General features: G+C 45.6%; 1 protein-coding gene across 1 annotated transcript in view; it reads right to left on the bottom strand.

The window, feature by feature from the left end:
* Positions 1-1,573: 1,573 nt before the first annotated feature.
* LOC144687508 (dynein axonemal heavy chain 3-like) overlaps positions 1,574-18,514 on the bottom strand; it is a 706,779-nt gene continuing 689,838 nt past the window's right edge. Inside the window, exons 61-62 of the mRNA XM_078553740.1 lie at positions 4,629-4,689; positions 1,574-1,719 (exon numbers count right to left, since the gene is read on the bottom strand). Of these exons, the coding sequence (XP_078409866.1) occupies positions 1,574-1,719; positions 4,629-4,689 (207 nt within the window). The remainder of the gene's footprint in view (positions 1,720-4,628; positions 4,690-18,514) is intronic.

Here is an 18,514-nt window from a genome sequence, read left to right as displayed (position 1 = left end):
AATTCCATTTGCCATTTTTCTGTCCACCTGACCAATGATATCTTTCTACAGTCTACAGCTTTCTTCCTCATTATCAACCATAAGGTCAATTTTTGTATCATTGTATCAACTCCTTAATGGTCCCCGCTACATTTATGTCTAATTCGTTGACATATTTCTTTAGGATCCCATGAGATTTTAATTTTCTGACCAACCTGTCATGTGGGACCTTGTTAAAAGTCTTTCTAAAATCCCTGTAGACTCCATCAATTGCCCTACCCTCACTGACTCTTCTTCTTACCTCCTCAAAAAATTCAATCAATTTAGTTGGACACGACCTTCCTTAACAAGTACATGTTGACTGCCCTTGATTAATCTGTGCCTTCCTAAATAAACTTTTTCCATTAATTTTCCTCAACTGAGGTTAGACGGACTAGTCTGTAATTACCTGGGCTATCCCTTCCTCCCTTTTTAATGAATGCTACAATGTTAGCTGTCCCCCAGTCCTCTGGCACCATGCCTGTAGCCAGAGAGGATTGGAAAATGATGGTCAGAGCCTCTGTCATTTCTTCCCTTGCCTCTCTTAACAGCCCAGGATACATTTTATCTGCAACTCAATATTTCCTCCATCATCATGTTTATCCCATCCAATATTTCACACTCCTAATCCCTAATTATAGCGCCTACTTTGTCCCTCTCTTTTGTGAGAACAGACACAAAATTTCATTAAGAACCATACTCATATCTTGCACTTCCCCATAACTTTAAACTGGAGATTGATAGAGTTTTGTACGCCATGGGTATTAAGGATTGTGGAGAATATCATGCACGGAGGTAGAATACAGATCAGCCATGAGCTGATGGAATGACAGAGAAGTTTTGAAGGGCTGAATGGGCTCCTCCTTTTATGATGTTCCTTTGCATCCAGGATCCTGGATTAATGTTAGAAATCAGAATAAAAACACCACCAGAAAGTATGTAACTCTAATTTTCCTGACACACATTAACTTGCTGCAGCTTATAAAACAACGTAACTTCACTCATCAGTTATCTTGCACACAGTGTAACTCGTGTGTGTTTCCGTTCACAGATATCATCCAATCACATTTCCCTATTCATGAGAATGGAGAGAATATTGGTGAGTCCAACAGAATGAATACTGTCCATCATCATCATTATGCTCAATGATACAACTCAGGGCTGATACAAACCACAGTTGGATTGTGTAACAGTGGAGACTTGTACTCAGACAGGAGATGAATGTATGGTTAGTATCTATCACCTTCAGGCGTAGAAACACATCAGACAGGAATGAAAGAGCTCATTGAGAAAGTATGGAGATTCCAAATGAGTCATTTTAAGCTGCTCCTTCACACTGGAATAGAATGAGCAATATAAATCGACAAAAACTTACATCCACCTCTGGATAAAAAGCACACACGGTTCTGGTATACAAATATTGTTCTAAACCTGGATTAATGTACAGAGTTCTACTCCCACAGCAGGAGGGAGCTATCCCTTGACTGCACAAAGTAACCACAGAATAAAAGCCCATGTACATTGTGATAGGGGCTTAGCTGAATCTGCACAGTGATCAGTAATCGAGTTGACACAAGCAGGCCACTCCCCTTATGACCCAGTGATTCTGAGGCTGGTCTGATGGGAACTCAATTGTCAGGACATAGTTGGTGGAATGACCGGTGGTGGAGAGAATTCCTCTCCGAACACTCGTCTTATAAACTGTGGAACAAAGAAATGGAAAAAGAACAGTTACTGTATCTCCAGGCTTGAACCATAACATCCACTCTGACACTGTGTGGGAAGAACAGTCTACTCAGATATTTATTTTATAATTTAAAAAAAATTGTAACATTTTTCATGAATTGAATATGAAAGAACAGGTTCCTCTGTTTGGCTAGTTAGCTTAATTCAACTTAAATTGCACTTATTAGGAGAAAATTGGAAAATTATTTCAATCAAGTCTGTGGGCAGAGAGTGGGGCAGTGGGATTAGTTTGGGGTTGGTACAGGGCTATGGGGAGAGAGCGAGGCAGTGGGATTAAATTGGGTATTGATACAGGGCTATGATGACAGAGGGGGACAGTGGGACTAGTTTGGGATTCAAACAGATTTAAAGTGATTTGCAAAAGAAGCAAATGTGATGCGAGAAAAAACTTTCACACGACAAGTGAATGGACTGCCTGGAAGTGTGGTGGAGGCAGATTCAGCTGAGGCATTCAAGAGGGCATTAGATGATTATTCCAATAGAAGCAATGTGTAGAGGTATGCGGAAAAGGCAGGGCAATGGCACTAGGTCATAATGCTCATTTGGAGAGCCGGTGCAGACACGATGGGCTGAATGGCCTCCTTCTGTGCCATTAAAATTCAGTGATTCTGTGATACAGAGCTTTGGGCAGAGAGTGGGGCACTGGGATTAGTTTGGCATTGATGCAGGGCAATGAGGAGAGTGGGTAGTGGGATTAGTTTCGGATTGACACAGGGCTATGGGGAGGGAGTGGGGCAGTGCGATTAGTTTGGGATTGATACAAGGCAATGAGGGGAGGGTGGGGCAGTGGATTAGGTTGTGATTGACACAGGGCTATGGGGAGTGAGTGGGCAGTGCGATTAGTTTGGGATTGATACAGGGCTATGGGAATTGAGTGGTGCAGTGGGATTAGTTTGGGATTGATACAGGGCTATGGGGAGAGAGTGGGGCAGTGGGATTAGTTTGTGATTGATACAGGGCTACGTGGAGTGAGTGGGGCAGTGAGATTAGTTTGGGATTGATACAGGGCTATGGGGAGTGAGTGGGGCAGTGGGATTTGTTTGGGATTGATATAGGGATATGGGGAGAGAGTGGGGCAGTGGGATCAGTTTGGAATTGATATTGGGCAATGGGAAAAGAGCAGGGCAGTGGGATTAGTTTGGGATTACTACAGGGCTATTGGGAGAGTGGAATGGTGGGATTAATTTGGGATTGACAGAGAACTATGGGGAGGGAGTGTGGCAGTGGGATTGATATAGGGATATGGGTCCAGAGTGAGGCAGTGGGATTAGTTTGGGATTGATACAGGGCTATGGGGAGAGAGTGGGGCAGTGGGATTAGTTTGTGATTGATACAGGCCTACGTGGAGTGAGTGGGGCAGTGGGATTAGTCTGGGATTGATACAGGGCTATGGGGAGTGAGTGGGGCAGTGGGATTCGTTTGAGATTAATATAGGTATATGGGGAGAGAGTGGGGCAGCGGGATTAGTTTGGAATTAGTGCTGGGCTATGGGGAGAGCGGAGCAGTGGGATTAGTTTGGGATTGACTAGAGGACTATAGAGAGGGAGTGGGGTAGTGGGAATAGGTTGTGATTGATACAGGGCTATGGGAGTGAGTGGGGCAGTGAGATTAGTTTGGGATTGATACTGAGTTATGGGGATGAGTGGGGCAGTGGGATTCATTTGGGATTGATACAATGCTATGGGGAGAGAGTGGGACAGTGGGGTTAGTTTGGGATTGATACCGAGTTATGGGGAGAGAGTGGGGCAGTGGGATTAGTTTGGAATTGATACTGAGCTATGGGGAGAGAGTAAGCCAGTAGAATTAGTTTGGGATTGATGCTGGGCTACTGGGAGTGAGGGGGACAGTGGGATTAGTCTGACCCGGGGTAAATGGAATAAGTATTGATTTGCTCTGGAGCCAGTACGGACTTATAAACCACTGTGTTTCTCTCCTTATGTTGCATAGGAATCACCAAAGCAATATTGAGTCTGAGAATTACTGGGTATTCATACAATCTCAAGCAAGTGCAGCCTTGCTCATGTCTTCATCAATTATCTGAAGCCATGGTCTCTGCCCTCATCCCAAACCGTTCCCGCCTCTGATTCCATCCACTTCCTTGGTCGGTGTGTCAGAGTGAACCAGACTGTTTCCAATCTTCCAGTCCTATTCAACTTGCAATGTCTGATCCCACCTTCTCGCCATCACTCAGTCTGCCTCCTTCCATCTCTATAACAATGCCTGTCTCTGATCCTGGCTCAGCTCATCTGCTGCTGAAACCTTTATCCATGTCTTTGTTTCCCCTCGACTCATGTCCTCACCAGCCTCCATCTTGCACCATCATTAGCATGAGTTCATCTAAAACCCTGTACTCTGTTACCTAACACCAGGTCCCGTTCACCCATCACTCCTGTGCTTGCTTGCTGACCTACATTGTGTCCAGTCCCTTAAATACATCAACTTTAAAATTCACATTCTCGTGATTAAGCCTCCATGGCTTCATCCCTCCTGAACTCAACTACATCCTCCAGCCCGATAGAGCCCCCTGAACTCTCTTGTCTACTCCCCTCCCCCTCCTTGCTGCACCATTAGCATCCAGGCCTTCAGCCCATTAGGCCCCACACTCTGCTACTCCCAAATCCCCTCCACCTGCCCATCTCCCTCACCACTCTTAAGACCTCCTTAAAAGCCACCACTTTGACTAGGGCTTTGGTCACCCTCCTATCATCTTTTTTGGCTCAGCACCCATTTTATGAGTTATGCCTGTGTGTGTGTCTGGCCATTGTCTATATTAAAGCATTTCTATATGTTGCTATTCTTGTCAATAAACATTATTTGTCATTATAGTACAATGTTATAGAGAGAGGGAAAATATATTTTGGTACCTGGACATCCATAAACAGATTCTTCCTTAAATGATGATTTTTCACCTGGTTTTAGCCAAATCTGATTGAACTGGTTAAGGGTCAACAGATAGAGCAAAGAAACAATTGCATTCGGGAAATGCTTATAACCCAAAGTCAATCAAATTGTGTAATCCTAATGTTGCACTTGATAACTTCATTTCTACTGACCACCCATCTTTGAGCCACCCCACATCCACCCCTGCCCACAATGTCCAGCCTAGCCTGCCCCCAGTCCTATGCCGCCCCCAATCCCAGTGCAGCTGCTCTGAAATGTGCCAAATCCATCTGGTTAATCTCACTTGACAAAGTCTCACCATTCCCTGTGGGTCTATTTTGACTTTTGATGACTAATAAAGTGTGTTGATCTTCCCCATTGTAGGGATGAAGAGACTCCCCCTACATGATTTTGAGGTCTCAGTCACATTGAAATTTGGCAGGTGGGCTGTGGAGAAACAGGCGTTCCCAGTGCAACTTGCTGGATTCAGGCCTGAGGCTGGGTCCGGGTGATCACCAGCAAGGAAAGTTGTAGCTGGGGGAGGGATTGCAGATGTGGATGGTGTGATTTCGAGGCAGCTGTGGCTTATGTTATTCTTGTGCGCGGTGGAGTTCCTGTCCTGTTCTCCCAGGGCCCACGAATAGAATTGTCCGCTTACCTTCCAGGCATCTTCAATTCCATTGCCTGCAGGACAACCTGGCCATTGACTTCATGGGATCCTGATATCCATATGTGGCATGAGAGTGGCAGGCGTTAACATCGAGGCAGCATTTGTTAGAGGGCCAGGCAATGACCATCTCCACCAATAGAGAATCTAACCATCTCCCCTTGCCATTACTATTGTCAATCTTTACACCATCAACATCCTGAAGGTTACCATTGGCCAGAAACTAACTGCACCAGCCACACAACTGCAGTATTTTTTTATTTATTCACGGGATGTGGGCGTCACTGGCTAGGCCAGCATTTATTGCCCATCCCTAATTACCCTTGAGAAGGTGGTGGCGAGTTGCCTTCTGGAACCGCTGCAGTCCCTGTGGTGTAGGTACACCCATAGTGCTGTTAGGGAGGGAGTTCCAGGATTTTGACCCAGTGACAGTTAAGGAACAGCGATATATCTCCAAGTCAGGATGGTGAGTGACTTAGAGAGGAACTTCCAGGTGGTGGTGTTCCCATCTATCTGCTGCCCTTGTCCTTCTAGATGGTGGAGGTCGCGTGTTTGCAAGGTGCTGTCCAAGGAGGCTTGGTGAGTTGCTATAGTGCATCTTTTAGATGGTGCACACTGCTGCCACTGTGCATCGGTGGTGGAGGGAGTGAATGTTTGTGGTTGGTGGATAAGGTGCCAATCAAGTGAATCACAGGATTCCCAGCCTCTGACCTGCTCTTGTAGCCACAGTATTTATATGGCTAGTCCAGTGAGCTCTGCTGAGTTCTTGGTGCAGCTGGGACTGCTGGAGCTGCCAGCCATGACTGATTGGCCGGCAGTTCCTGAGGGTGGGACTCCCTTCCCAGTGAGGGGCGGAGTTTGCACTGTGAGCTAATTTAGCCTGCCTGCTGTGTAATAAGGCTGCGGGGCAGGTTTGCATGGAGTGAGTTGGCTTCTCCTCAACTTTCCTTCTGAGGGTTGAGCCGTCCGCAGTGCCCCCCACCCCTCTGTAAAATGCAGCCCCTGGAGTGGGACATGAGTTTGTGACAGCTGAGCAGAGAATTAAAAGAAGGGAAACCTGGAATTGCTATATCACATCTGGAGTTAGCTAAGATTCAATTGCAAATGAAAAAAACTTGAATTGGAGGAAAAAGGAAGGGAAAGAGAGATGAAAAGATGTGAATTGGAAGAAAAAGAGAAAGAAAGAGAAATGAAAAAACTTGAATTAGAAAAAGACAGAAATGAAAAAAAATTGAATTAGAAAGAAATGGAAAAGAAAAAGAAAGAGCAAAACAAATGGAAATTTAAAAAAAACTCGAATTGGTAAAGGAAAAAGAAATGGAAATGAAAAATCCTGAACAGGAAAAATAAATATTCAAAGAAATGGAAATGCATAAGCTTGAGCTTGAGTTTCAAAGAGAGGAAGAGCTGAGACAGCCTGCATTGGCTAGAGATAAGCTTAGAGTGAAGGAAGAAAGAGGAGATAGTGGTTCAAAGGATGATTCTGATTCCCCTGAGGAATTTGATTTAATTAAAAATCTTCATTTAGTGCCTAAATTTACAGAGGATAGAGTTGAAAGATATTTCAACTCATTTGAAAAGATAGCTGTGAGGTTGAAGTGGCCAAAGGATGCTTGGACTTGAATGTTATAAAGTGTCCTGTCAGGTACAGCTATGAATGTGAACACTAGTTTGTTAGAGGAGCAATCTGCAGACTACGCAATGGTTAAAAAGGCAATACTCAATGTTTATGAGCTTGTCCCTGAAGCCTATCAATTAAAGTTTAGGACCATAAGAAAGAAACCTAATCAGACAATTGTAGAATTTGCAGGAGAAAAAGAGATTTTGTGGGAACAGTGGTTCCTATCACTGAAAATAGAGAAACCGTTTGAGAATGTGAGGAAAATCATGATTATGGAGGAATTACAAAATAGTTTTCCAGTAACCATTAAAACTTACTTAGATGAGCATCAAGTATCAAAGATTGGAGAAGTGGCAGTTTTGGCTGATTCCTATGATATCTCACACAGACAGTTACATTTGGGGAAATGGTCACAAGGAAACTGGAGGAATAGAAAACTTGGTGATGGAAAAGGTTCCAGTTCTAGAGAACAAACAGAAGGACACCAAAATAATAAAGTAGATAGGCTAGAATCTGATGTAAAGAAAATAATATGCTTCCATTGTAATAAGACTAGACATACGAAAAGTAATTGCTGGAAATTAAATGAGAGATCTATTGTAGTAGTAGGAACACATAAGGAATCCCCAGAAAAAGTTGTATCAGGAAAGGAAATGGGTATTAAAACCGTAGCAGTGGTACAGGTGAAACATGTCCCTTCAGAACGCACGAGGAAGGAGGATATGGCTCAGGATGGTCAAGAAAATCTTTCCTTGATTACTGTTAGAGAGAGTCAGGCCTATGATGGTTCTGAAACAAAAACAAAAGTAGCTGAAAAACTCAGCAGGTCTGACAGCATCTGCGGAGAGGAACAAAGTTAACATTTCGAGTCCGTATGACTCTTCATCAGAACTAAGGAAAAATAGAAATGAGGTGAAATATAAGCTGGTTGAGGGGGTGGGACAGGTAGAGCTGGATAGAGAGCCAGTGATAGGTGGAGGCAAAGAAGAGATTGTCAAAGATGTCATAAACAAAAGGACAAAGGGGTGTTGACGGTGGTGATATTTTAGCTATGGAATGTGCTAATGATGACATTAAGGGTAGAAAGTAGGACGAGTAAGTGACATATAACCCTAGTGGGGGTGGGGTGGGGGGAAGGGATCGAAATAGGCTAAAAGGTGGAGATAAAACAATGGATGGAAATAAATTTAAAAATAATAGAAATAGGTGGGAAAAGAAAAATGTATTAAAAAAATATTTTAAAAATATAAATTATCGGAAAAAGGGGGATTAGAAAGGGGGTGGGGATGGAGGAGAGAGTTCATGATCTAAAGTTGTTGAACTCAATATTCAGTCCGGAAGGCTGTAAAGTGCTTAATCGGAAGATGAGGTGCTGTTCCTCCAGTTTGCGTTGGGTTTCACTGGATGCTGTCCAGATGCTGTCAGACCTGCTGAGTTTTTCCAGCTATTTTTGCTTTTGTTTCAGATTTCCAACATCCGCAGTATTTTGCTTTTATCCCTGTGAAGGTTCTGGATGTGTTATCTCAAAGGGAGATGTACTCCCTTACTCCTCCAATAAAGTAATTAAATAAGTTATGGAAAGGTTTAAAGATTTTGTTTATAGAGAGGTATTCCCTTACTCATCTAATCAAGGAGGCAAACCAATAAAGATATTGAGCGACACTGGGGCAAGTCAGTCACTGATGCTGGCTGATGATACAAGTTGTCTTCCAGAGGGGCTAATGAAGGAAATAAGTATCAACTGGAGGTATACATGGAGGTTATAAACTTGTCCCATTATATACAGTTGGATTAAAGAGTGACTTAGAAAGTGGAGAAGTTGCAGTTGGAGTAGTGCATCAAATCCCTATAGAAGGAATTGACTCTATCTTGAGGAATGACTTGGCTGCTTAAAAATATTAGCCTCACCGAAGGTGTTGGAACAACCGGTGGAAGTGATAGAAACTGAGATGCTACAAGGAACATCCTAGATTGTTTCTTGACTGTGTCATGACTAGGTCTCAGGCCCATAAAATTAGACAAGAAGAAGAAGAAGCTATACAAAATGGAGATAATGTAGAAATTCGGTTATCTGACACTATTTTTGAAAACTTAAGCAAAAAGAAGGAACGTAAAGAGAAGGCAGCTGACACGTCTAGCCCATCTTCTCTAGTAGAAATGCAACAGAGCTGGGAGCTGTATCAAACAGCCTACTCAGAGACTGGATCAGAACCAATTCTTGAGTGTTATTAATTAGAAAGACAAAGTGCTAATGAGGAAATAGAGACCACCTCAAATACCAGCCAATGAGGAATGGGCAGTAGTTCACCAGGTGGTAGTTTCATCTGGGCATCGGAATGAACTTTTACGAGTGGCTCACAAAATTCCAAAGGCCGGTCATTTCGATATTAGGAAAATGTAGAACTTGCATTTCTACTAGAGAAGATGGGCTAGACGTGTCAGCTGCCTTCTCTTTACGTTCCTTCTTTTTGCTTAAGTTTTCAAAAATAGTGTCAGATAACTGAATTTCTACATTATCTCCATTTTGTATAGCTTCTTCTTCTTCTTGTCTAATTTTATGGGCCTGAGACCTAGTCATGACACAGTCAAGAAACAATCTAGGATGTTCCTTGTAGCATCTCAGTTTCTGAAACATTTTTGTTAGCCAGGATTGCATAAAAATGTGGTTAAATTCTGCCAGACATGTCATACATGTCAGGTAGTGGGGACAACCCAATCGTCAGTTAAACCTGCACCCTTAATTCCAGTACCAGCTTTTGAAGAGCCGTTTAGCAGGGTCTTAACAGATTGTGTAGGACCCCTACCTAAACAAGCAGTGGGAATGAGTGGCCTGAATTTTCGGGTCAGCGAACGGAGGCAGGGCCCGCTTGCTGACATGTAAAATGATGCGCGGTGACATCGGGCATGCATCCCGACGTCATCATGCGTCATTCAGATTTTCAGTTTGGCGGGTGCGCACCCGAGTTGGCTGCGCGCCCGCCCAACTGTCAAAGGCCATTTAAATATAAATTAAAACACTTAACGGAGCTGCCCGTCCAACCTTAAGGTTGGCAGGCAGGCGAAGAGCCCAGGCGGCCTTCGCATTTATCATGAAACCTCATCCACGGGCGGGATGAGGGTTCATGAAGGTATGTAAAGTTTTATTAAAATTTTTAATAACATTCATAGACATGTCCCAGCTCATGTGACACTTTAATATGAGGGGACATGTCTTAAATTTTTTTTTTCTTTATTAAAATTTTCAGGACTTCAACTAATCTCCCTGAGGCAGCTCCTCAGGGAGATTTCTGTGCTCTTTTGTGCGCATGCGCGAAAGAGTGCACTCCCCGACTCAGGCAACACCCCCTGCCCACACAGGGAGTGCTCAGCGCTTCCAGGTACGCATCATGCTGGGCGGCCTTAATTGGCTCGCCCACGTAAAATGGTGGTGCCCAGCCGATAGGGGGCGCCGATCTGCTGCCCGCCCACCCCGCCTGCCCCTGCACATCCCCCCCAACAGGGAGAAAATTCTCCCCAGTATCTTTTAACAATTACGGATGTTTCAATAAGATTTCCTGAGACAGTGTCTTTGAGGAAAATTATAACGAAAATGGTAATGGAAAAGTTAGCTCAATTCTCTACAAGATATGGATTACTCAAGGAAATACAATTAGATCAAGGCTTAAATTTTATGTCACAAATATTCAAAGAAATAATGAACACTTTGGGAATAAAACAATTTAAATCTTCAGCCTATTATCCACAATCGCAAGGAGCATTAGAAAGATGGTACCAAGCTTTAAAAACCATGATTAGAGCCGATTATCAGGAATGTCCTAATGATTGGGATAAAGGGATTCCATTGTGTGCCACTATTAACACCTTCTTTAGCCCTTACTACTACCATTAGCACTCCCTTTGTCTTGTGTCCATGACATCTTTGTCATTCTCTCCTTAGTCCCCACCTATCTCTGACCTTCTATCCAGTTTCACCTGCTCCACCCCCCATAAACAGTATAAATTTCATCACATTTCTACTTCTCTTTAGCTCTGAAGAAGTCATATGGACTTGAAATGTTAACTCTGTTTCTCTTTTTCCATAGATGCTGTCAGACCTGCTGAGTTTTTCTAGCATTTTCTGTTTTTATTCCATTTTTACTGTTTGTTATTAGGGATGCCCCTAATGAGTCAACAGAATTGAGTCCTTTTGAACTGATATATGGGCATGAGGTGACTACTGAAATTAATTAAAGAAAAATTTATAAACCAAAGCTCAGAGACTACAGGCGGGATCGTCCCAGATTTGCACTAAGTGCTGTAGTGGTTGGGGAAAACAATGTTTTACCCGCCGGCTGCAATGGCGGCTTTTCACGCCGTATAGTCCCAAACCCGCTGCATTAATTATGCATTCCCGGGAAACACACCATCCATGGTGGGCGGGCTCTCATTCACCCATCACGCCATCACCACACTGAGCGCATATTTAAAGTGCAGCTGCATGCACACCTCTCAGTGCTTCCAGCCCAGGACTGCTGCATGGGAGACAGGATGGCCCCGAAAGGCAAAAAGACTGCAGGCCCTTGGTTCAATGATATGTTCCTCGAGCACCTTTTGGACACAGTACAGGGCCGCAGTGATATCCTATACCCCTGCCTAGGCCGCAGGAGGGGCAGCAACAACGCTCATCCGGCTTGGGAGGTGGTGGCAGCAGTGGTCAGCGCCAACGCCCTGCAAAAGAGGACAGCGCCAACGCCCTGCAAAAGAGGACAGCCACCCAGTGCTGATGAATGATCTCCTCCATTCTGCCAGGGTAAGTCACTCTTCTCATCACTCTCAACTAACACACTCACAAACCCATCATACATCTGCAGGGATCTCTCTCACTGCCAGTTCAAGGGACATCACCGCTCACTCTCTCACTTCTCATCCCATCCATGGGACCACTCACCACCTACACATGCCAGACATACTTATCATTTGGCCTGGCAGGCATCCTGCTTACACTCTCTCCATCTCTATTCATGCAGGACAAGCTGGCACACAATAAGAGGGAGAGGTTGCAGACCGGTGGAGGAATGCCTAAAATCAAGGTCCTCACAGACTTTGAAAAAAGACTCCTCCGGTTGGCCAGTTCTGGACAGTTCCTGTACTGACGGTGAGGTTGGCGGTGAGGGTCCAGCAGTGCAACATCCATCAGACAGCCATGCTGTGAGTGATGTGTCCTCTTTCACGGGCCACTGCCATGCACTAATTATCTCCCCTTGCTTTCACAGGCACATCTGCCAAACAGCTGAGGGAGTCCATGATTCAGGGCCTCCAATAAAGCCCCAAGGGAAGCTCAGAAGAGGAATCTGCTGAAACCCTCCCTGAAGTCCCGTCACAGTGCTCACCCACACCCTCCACCAGCTAGGCGATACACACCTCGGTGGGACCTAGCTTTAGAGTAGCCTCGGGATCACGATCTGGTGAGCACATCGCGCTGGCTGATCCACAGCAGGTGGCGGCAGGGACTTCCCAGGTCCCTGGCACTCGGAGGGCTGCTGGAAGCCAGAACGTTGCTGAGTCCGAGTCAGATGAGGAGCCTCTGGACTCGGTCATACCTCAGTTGCTGGAGCTGTAAAGGCAAGCTCGGGAACATCAGGAAGGGATGTCCACTGCACTCCTCAGATTGCGAGGCATGATGGAGGAGTCCGTCCTCCTTCACTCTGAGGTGATAGTGCCGGCACTGCAACTCACTGAGGTCAACAGTGGTAGGATGGCGGCCACCTTGGAGAACTTGGTCCAGGATGTTGCTCCTGCACTGTTGCATGGGCTGAAATCCATTGCTGATGCCATAGTTGGCCTCCAACAGTGTGTATGTGAGAGGGCTGTGGGCAGCCTGATCTCACTCCAGCTACCCCTTCTCCTCAAGGAGTCAGCCAGGGACCCTCGGGCACCCATAGGGAGGAAGATCAGCAGGTGCACACTCCAGGGCTGTCCCGGAGATGACTCTGAGAGTGTCCGGCCCATCCGAATCCCCTCTTCCTGTGACCTCAGCAGCTCCAGCTCCACAGGCCGAGGAAGGTGCCACTGCCACATAGCAGAACCCCGAAAGCAGGCCGGGGCCCTTCAGGTCTCAGGCCTCCAGAGGACACCCGCCAAGCAGTCAGCAGGCTGCCTCCACCTCCGCTGTGGATGTCAGGGGGGCACCAAGAACTAGGAAAGTTAAGAAGATGGAGTTACACAGCCTGAGCACGAGTGTTAATCATTTGTACATAATGTTCACTATTGTCAATAAACTCCCAAGAATGTCTCCCTGCCTCTGGCTCCTTGTTCTGATGAACAGTGTTCTTCTCACTCAGATGTTAAACCTTGGTTCCTGCACAAGATAAAGGCAGGTGTCTCAGTCCAGGACCTCTTCCCTGTGCTTTGTGCAGCCTTCAGACCAAAGTGATGGTCGGGCCTCACGCTCCCTGGATACATCACTGATGCCTGCACCTCAATGGTGCTTGTCATTGCTACCAGAATGTTGTGGGCAGGCGTCACAGAGTTCCATCATTCTCTCTGTGTGCTCTCAGCACCTTTAAGGTGCGGCTGGCCCCCATCTCTTCAGCATCTGTGTCCAGTGATGTTGTGCTCCTGAAGGGCTCAGGTGCTGAAGGTGGACAAAGGATCAGATGCTTTTAAAGTTTCACAGCTGCATCTCCATGATGTGACTTTGATCACGGAGCACAAGCGAGCTGTCCTCGGCTAGACAGGAGTCAAACATTCACAGATACAATGTGAGGATCGATGGTGTCTCCTCACTGCATGTTGTCATCATCCTCCACAAATCACAGATATGAGGGTCTCCCGGGCGCGACTGCCTCGTCTGGCCAGTGCGAGGGCCTTATCGTTGTCATTGTCGCCTTCGAGGACCTCCTCACCCTCTTCCCTGTTGACGTCCTCCTCGTCAAAGACCTCCAGCTCCTCCATCTCCTCCTCAGCCAGCTCCTCTCCCCGTTGCAGCACCAGGTTGTAAAGGGTGCAGCAGACGACGACGATGCATGACACCCTCTGTGGACTGTATTGCAGGGCTCCACCAGACCGGTCCAGGTACCGGAACCTCATCTACAGCATCCCAATGGTTTGCTCCACCAAGTTGCGAGTTGCAGCATGAGCCTCATTATCGCGTCACTCTGCTGCAGTCTAAGGCCGCCGCACGGGTGTCATCAGCCACGGCCTCTGCAGGTAGCCCTTGTCCCCGAGGAGCCAACCCTGCAGCTTCTGTGGACCCTGGAAGGGCCAGGGATCTGTGACCGACTGAGGATGTAGGCGTCATGCACACTCCCTGGGAACCGTGTGCACACCTGCAGGTTGCATTTGTGGTGGTCACACACCAGCTGCACATTCAGTGAGTGGAAGCCCTTGCGGTTGACATAGTTGACCACTTGTTACCACGGAGATCTGAGCGCCACGTGAGTGCAGTTGATCACACCCTGCACCTGTGGGAAACCCGAGATCTGGGAAAATCCAATCGCTCTTGCATCCTGGCTGTCCCGGTCCCGGGCGAAATGCACAATGTTGTGTGCCCCTGAGAAGGTGGCATCCGTGACCTCATGGATGTATTTGAGGGTGGAGGCTTGTGAGGTCCCACAGAGGTCACCTGTGGGGCCCTGAAAGGAGCCACTGGCATAGAAATTGAGCGCCGTGGTCACTTTCACAGCCAATGGTAGTGGATGCCCCCCATGTCCCAGTGGCACCAAATCCTGCTGCAGATGGCAGATGTGAACAGCAGTCAGGCGCCTCTGTTGCTCTCTTCTCCATTGTCTCTGCTCTCTGTACGCCAAGAGGCATACAGCTAGGTCACTGGACTCCATGCTCTTGATGTACTCCTCCTGCCGGATGAAAGAGAGAGACGTGTGGTTTAGCTTGGGTGTACTAAGAACCTGTCTTGGTTAAGTCTAAAGGTCCCTTCAGCGCATCCCGGAGAGTCCTGGCCACCACTTGGATGGCCAGAGTTTAGTGCGCTGCATGGCTACCTGAAATCCCACCCACCTTTGCCCCAGTCCACCTGACTGATTGGCGGCAGCTTTGCCCATTGGACTGCCTGCTGTGCTCTCAGCTCAGGTGCAGGCATTCTCCTAACCCGCGGTGCAAGGCTGAGCTGTTAGCTTGAACCATGGGGGACACTGGTCCAAACTAGGATGATGACATTGCAAGGGGCTGTGAGCGCCTCCAGAAGTAACTGCTCCATGGCCAGCTTTAGCGAGGAGATTGTAAAATGTGTGCAGTCATCCAATTGTTCTGCAGTCCACTAAAACACTCATTAGTTTGCAGTCTGTGCCCAAGGGGTGAAAAGCTCTGGAGCACTTGGTGGCACTTTCCTGCCTCTGCATTGCTTGAGTGGGCAGATAAGCTAGAGGCCCGACTCCAAGCATGTCAATTTGGCTGTGTCTGAACTGTCTCAGCTGTAGAGGAATGGTCACTTTATACAAAGTTTCCCTAAGGCCGCTTCCCTTCCCCAACTTCGCACGTGCTTGTGCACTACCATCAACTGCAGGGCAGTTCGATCCCCCTCCGCCAACGCACCTCAACCGCAGGGCAGCCCTTTCCCCCACCCTCCAACGCACCTCAACCTTGAAATCCAACAGGCATCCCTTGTGAGTGCTGCACAACGTTACTGTGCACTCACCTCCAGGTTCCCCTCAAAGTTCAGCCTGCCAACTGTGTGCCTTATATATGCTGCTGTGAAACACGTCGATGTGATGGGTGGACGATCCAGCGGAGGGGAGCTGATTCCATTGGGTTGGCCTTATAATGATACAATGAGGTCCCCGACGTCCAATGGCAGGAAACGCCATCAATGGGCTGAGCAGATGATCGCAAACTGGTTTCACGACGTCGTGACACCGATTTCTTACCTTCTCGCCATATTGTCCGCTCACACCTGACACAGAAAATTCCACCTACGCTTTTGACCTCTGTAAACTTTCCAGGAGAGGTTAACCAAAGCATGTGAGTTTGTCAAAGAGCATGTGAAAATTGCTCAACAAGCAATGAAAGCTAGAGCAGATAAGAATGCCAAAGCACAAAATTTTGTTGCTGCAGACAAGATGTTAATGTTGTTACCTGTCTCTGGTGAACCATTAAAAGCAAGGTTCACTGGACCATACCAAATCAAAAAGAAACCTCACTTCTCCAGAACTGCTTCATCCAATTCAGGGTCACAGGGAGTCAGAGCCTATCCTGACAGTACACCCGTCCATCATAGGGCACACACACACACACACACTGGGGGATAACTTACCATAGCCAATCCACCCAACAGGTACCTCTTTGGATGGTGGGAGGAAACCAGAGCACCCAGCACAAACACAGGGAGAACGTGCAAACTCCACACAGACAGACACCTGAGGTCAGGATCGAACCCAGGTCCCTGGAGCTGTGAGGTGGCAGCATGAACCACTGTGCCACTGTACCCAGCTTCAAAAAGAAACTGCATGATGTAAATTATATAGTGAGTACTCCAGACAGGAGGAAAAAGCAGCGAGTGTGTCATGTTAATATGTTAAAGTGATTTTATGACAGGGAAGATAGTCAGGAGCGGAGTATATTTACAGTGGTAAAAGAAGTAGGGAGTGAACTTAAAATATCAGAGCGATTCTAGAATGAATCAGAAATTGAAAATTCTAAAGTTGACCCTCCAGTAATTCGATTGGATAATATGGAGGTGCTTAAAAATTTAGATGCATTATTCTGCTATATTCCAGAAAGCTGTCAGGTGACTTACAAAAGCTATTACAAATTCGCAAATTGATTTGTGTAAATAGGCCAGGGAAAACATCTTTGGCAATACATGCTGTTAAGTTGGAGGATATGTCACCCATAAAGCAACATTCTTACAGACTCAGAGAGGTTAGCTCAAGTGAGGGAAGTGATCAAGTTCACGATGGAGAATGGCATTACTGAACCGAGTTGCAGCAGCTGGAGCTCACCTATTGTAATGGCACCAAAGCTAGGTGGATCACAACGATTGTGTACAGGCTATCACAAAGTTGATGTGGTCACAAAGGATGATTTATATCCAATTCCGCGATTAGAACACTGAATTGAGAAGTTTGGACAAGCAAGGTTCATTATAAAAAGTGACTTATTGAAGAGATATTGGCAAGTTCCATTGACCAATACAGCCAAAGTCACGCCTTTCAGAATGAAGAATGCACCAGCAGCTTTTCAAAGATTAACCAACAAGATCATTGAAGGATTAATCAACTGTGTTGTACACATTGATGATTTGGTTGTGTTCAGCCAAACTAGGGAAGAACATTTACAACACTTGAACAAATTGTTTGACTGATTACAAAGAGCTATTTTGGTCAGAAACTTGCTAGAGCGTGAATTTTCCAAAACAATTGTGACTTATTTGGGCCACACTGTGGGACAAGGCGAAGTAGCGCCTAGAGAAGCAAAAATAAGGACTATCTTGAATTTTCCAGTGCCTAAGGCAAAATGGGAGATTTTGCAGTATATGGCATGAATAGATTTTATAGGAAGTTTATTCCGAATTTCAGCACTGTAGTTGCTTCCCTGACAAGCTTGTTAAAGAAAGGCAAAAGATTTGAATGGACAGAGGAGTGTCAGAGTGTCTTTGACAGCTTGAAAGCTGTACTGACTACTGTACCGGTTTTAGCAACACCAAATTATTCTAAGCCATTTAAACTAGCTGTTGATGCCAGTGATGTGAGTGTTGGTGCAGTTTTGCTACAGGAGGATGAGATGGGGATCGAAAGGCCAGTCAGTTGCTTCTCGCGAAAGTTAAATTTATGTCACAGGAAATACCCAACAGTGGAAAAGGAGGCTTTGAGTTTTGTGTTGGCTCTACCACATTTTAAAGTCTACATATCCAACAACTCTACAGAGACTGTTAGTTATAGCAACCATAAATTTTAAACTTTTTAGCAAAGTTTCATAACAAGAATCTGAGATTATTTTGGTGGAGTGTAATGCTACTCCCATACAATTTGAAAATCATTCACATAGCAGGAATAGACAATATAATAGCAAATGCTTTATCAAGAGCAAATATGGAGGAAGAAGAATGTCGTGATCAAAATGGACTTGAGTAGAATATGATTCATATGGGAAAACCCATATATATTTGATATAAATACATTGTTACTGCCAGAGTAAAATCTGTATATGTAAAATAGAGTAGTGATAAGAGATGGTAATGGAAAATGAAAATGCCTCCTAAAGATACCTTATCAGTTTTTTTCGTGGGGAGGTGTTAGGAATTAGATATAGTTTTAAGCAAGTTATATTTGTATTTATGGGTGTTAGGAACAAGATATAGATTTAAGTTTAATTTATACTTTTTTATTTGTGTGTTAAGAAAGGTGAAACCTGGGTTTGGTTTAATTTTTGAGTATTTTTTTATTGGAGCTGGGAAGTCACCAGGCCTTGTTTGTATAACATGCATTTTTAATGAGGTTTTACCACTCTTGAACTGAAGAGATGAGTCACCAAGGTGTTCGTAGTTTAGGGAAGTTAAAAACAAACACAAAAAGTAGGAAAAAAAGTGCTGTTGCCTAGCAACAATGGATCAGAGAGTGACCCACAGAGACACAGGGAGAGACAGAAAG

Source organism: Cetorhinus maximus, chromosome 12, assembly GCF_964194155.1.
Source record: "Cetorhinus maximus chromosome 12, sCetMax3.hap1.1, whole genome shotgun sequence".
In the NCBI taxonomy this organism is placed as follows: Eukaryota; Metazoa; Chordata; class Chondrichthyes; order Lamniformes; family Cetorhinidae; genus Cetorhinus; species Cetorhinus maximus.
This window is presented reverse-complemented; position numbering and strand designations above follow the sequence as displayed.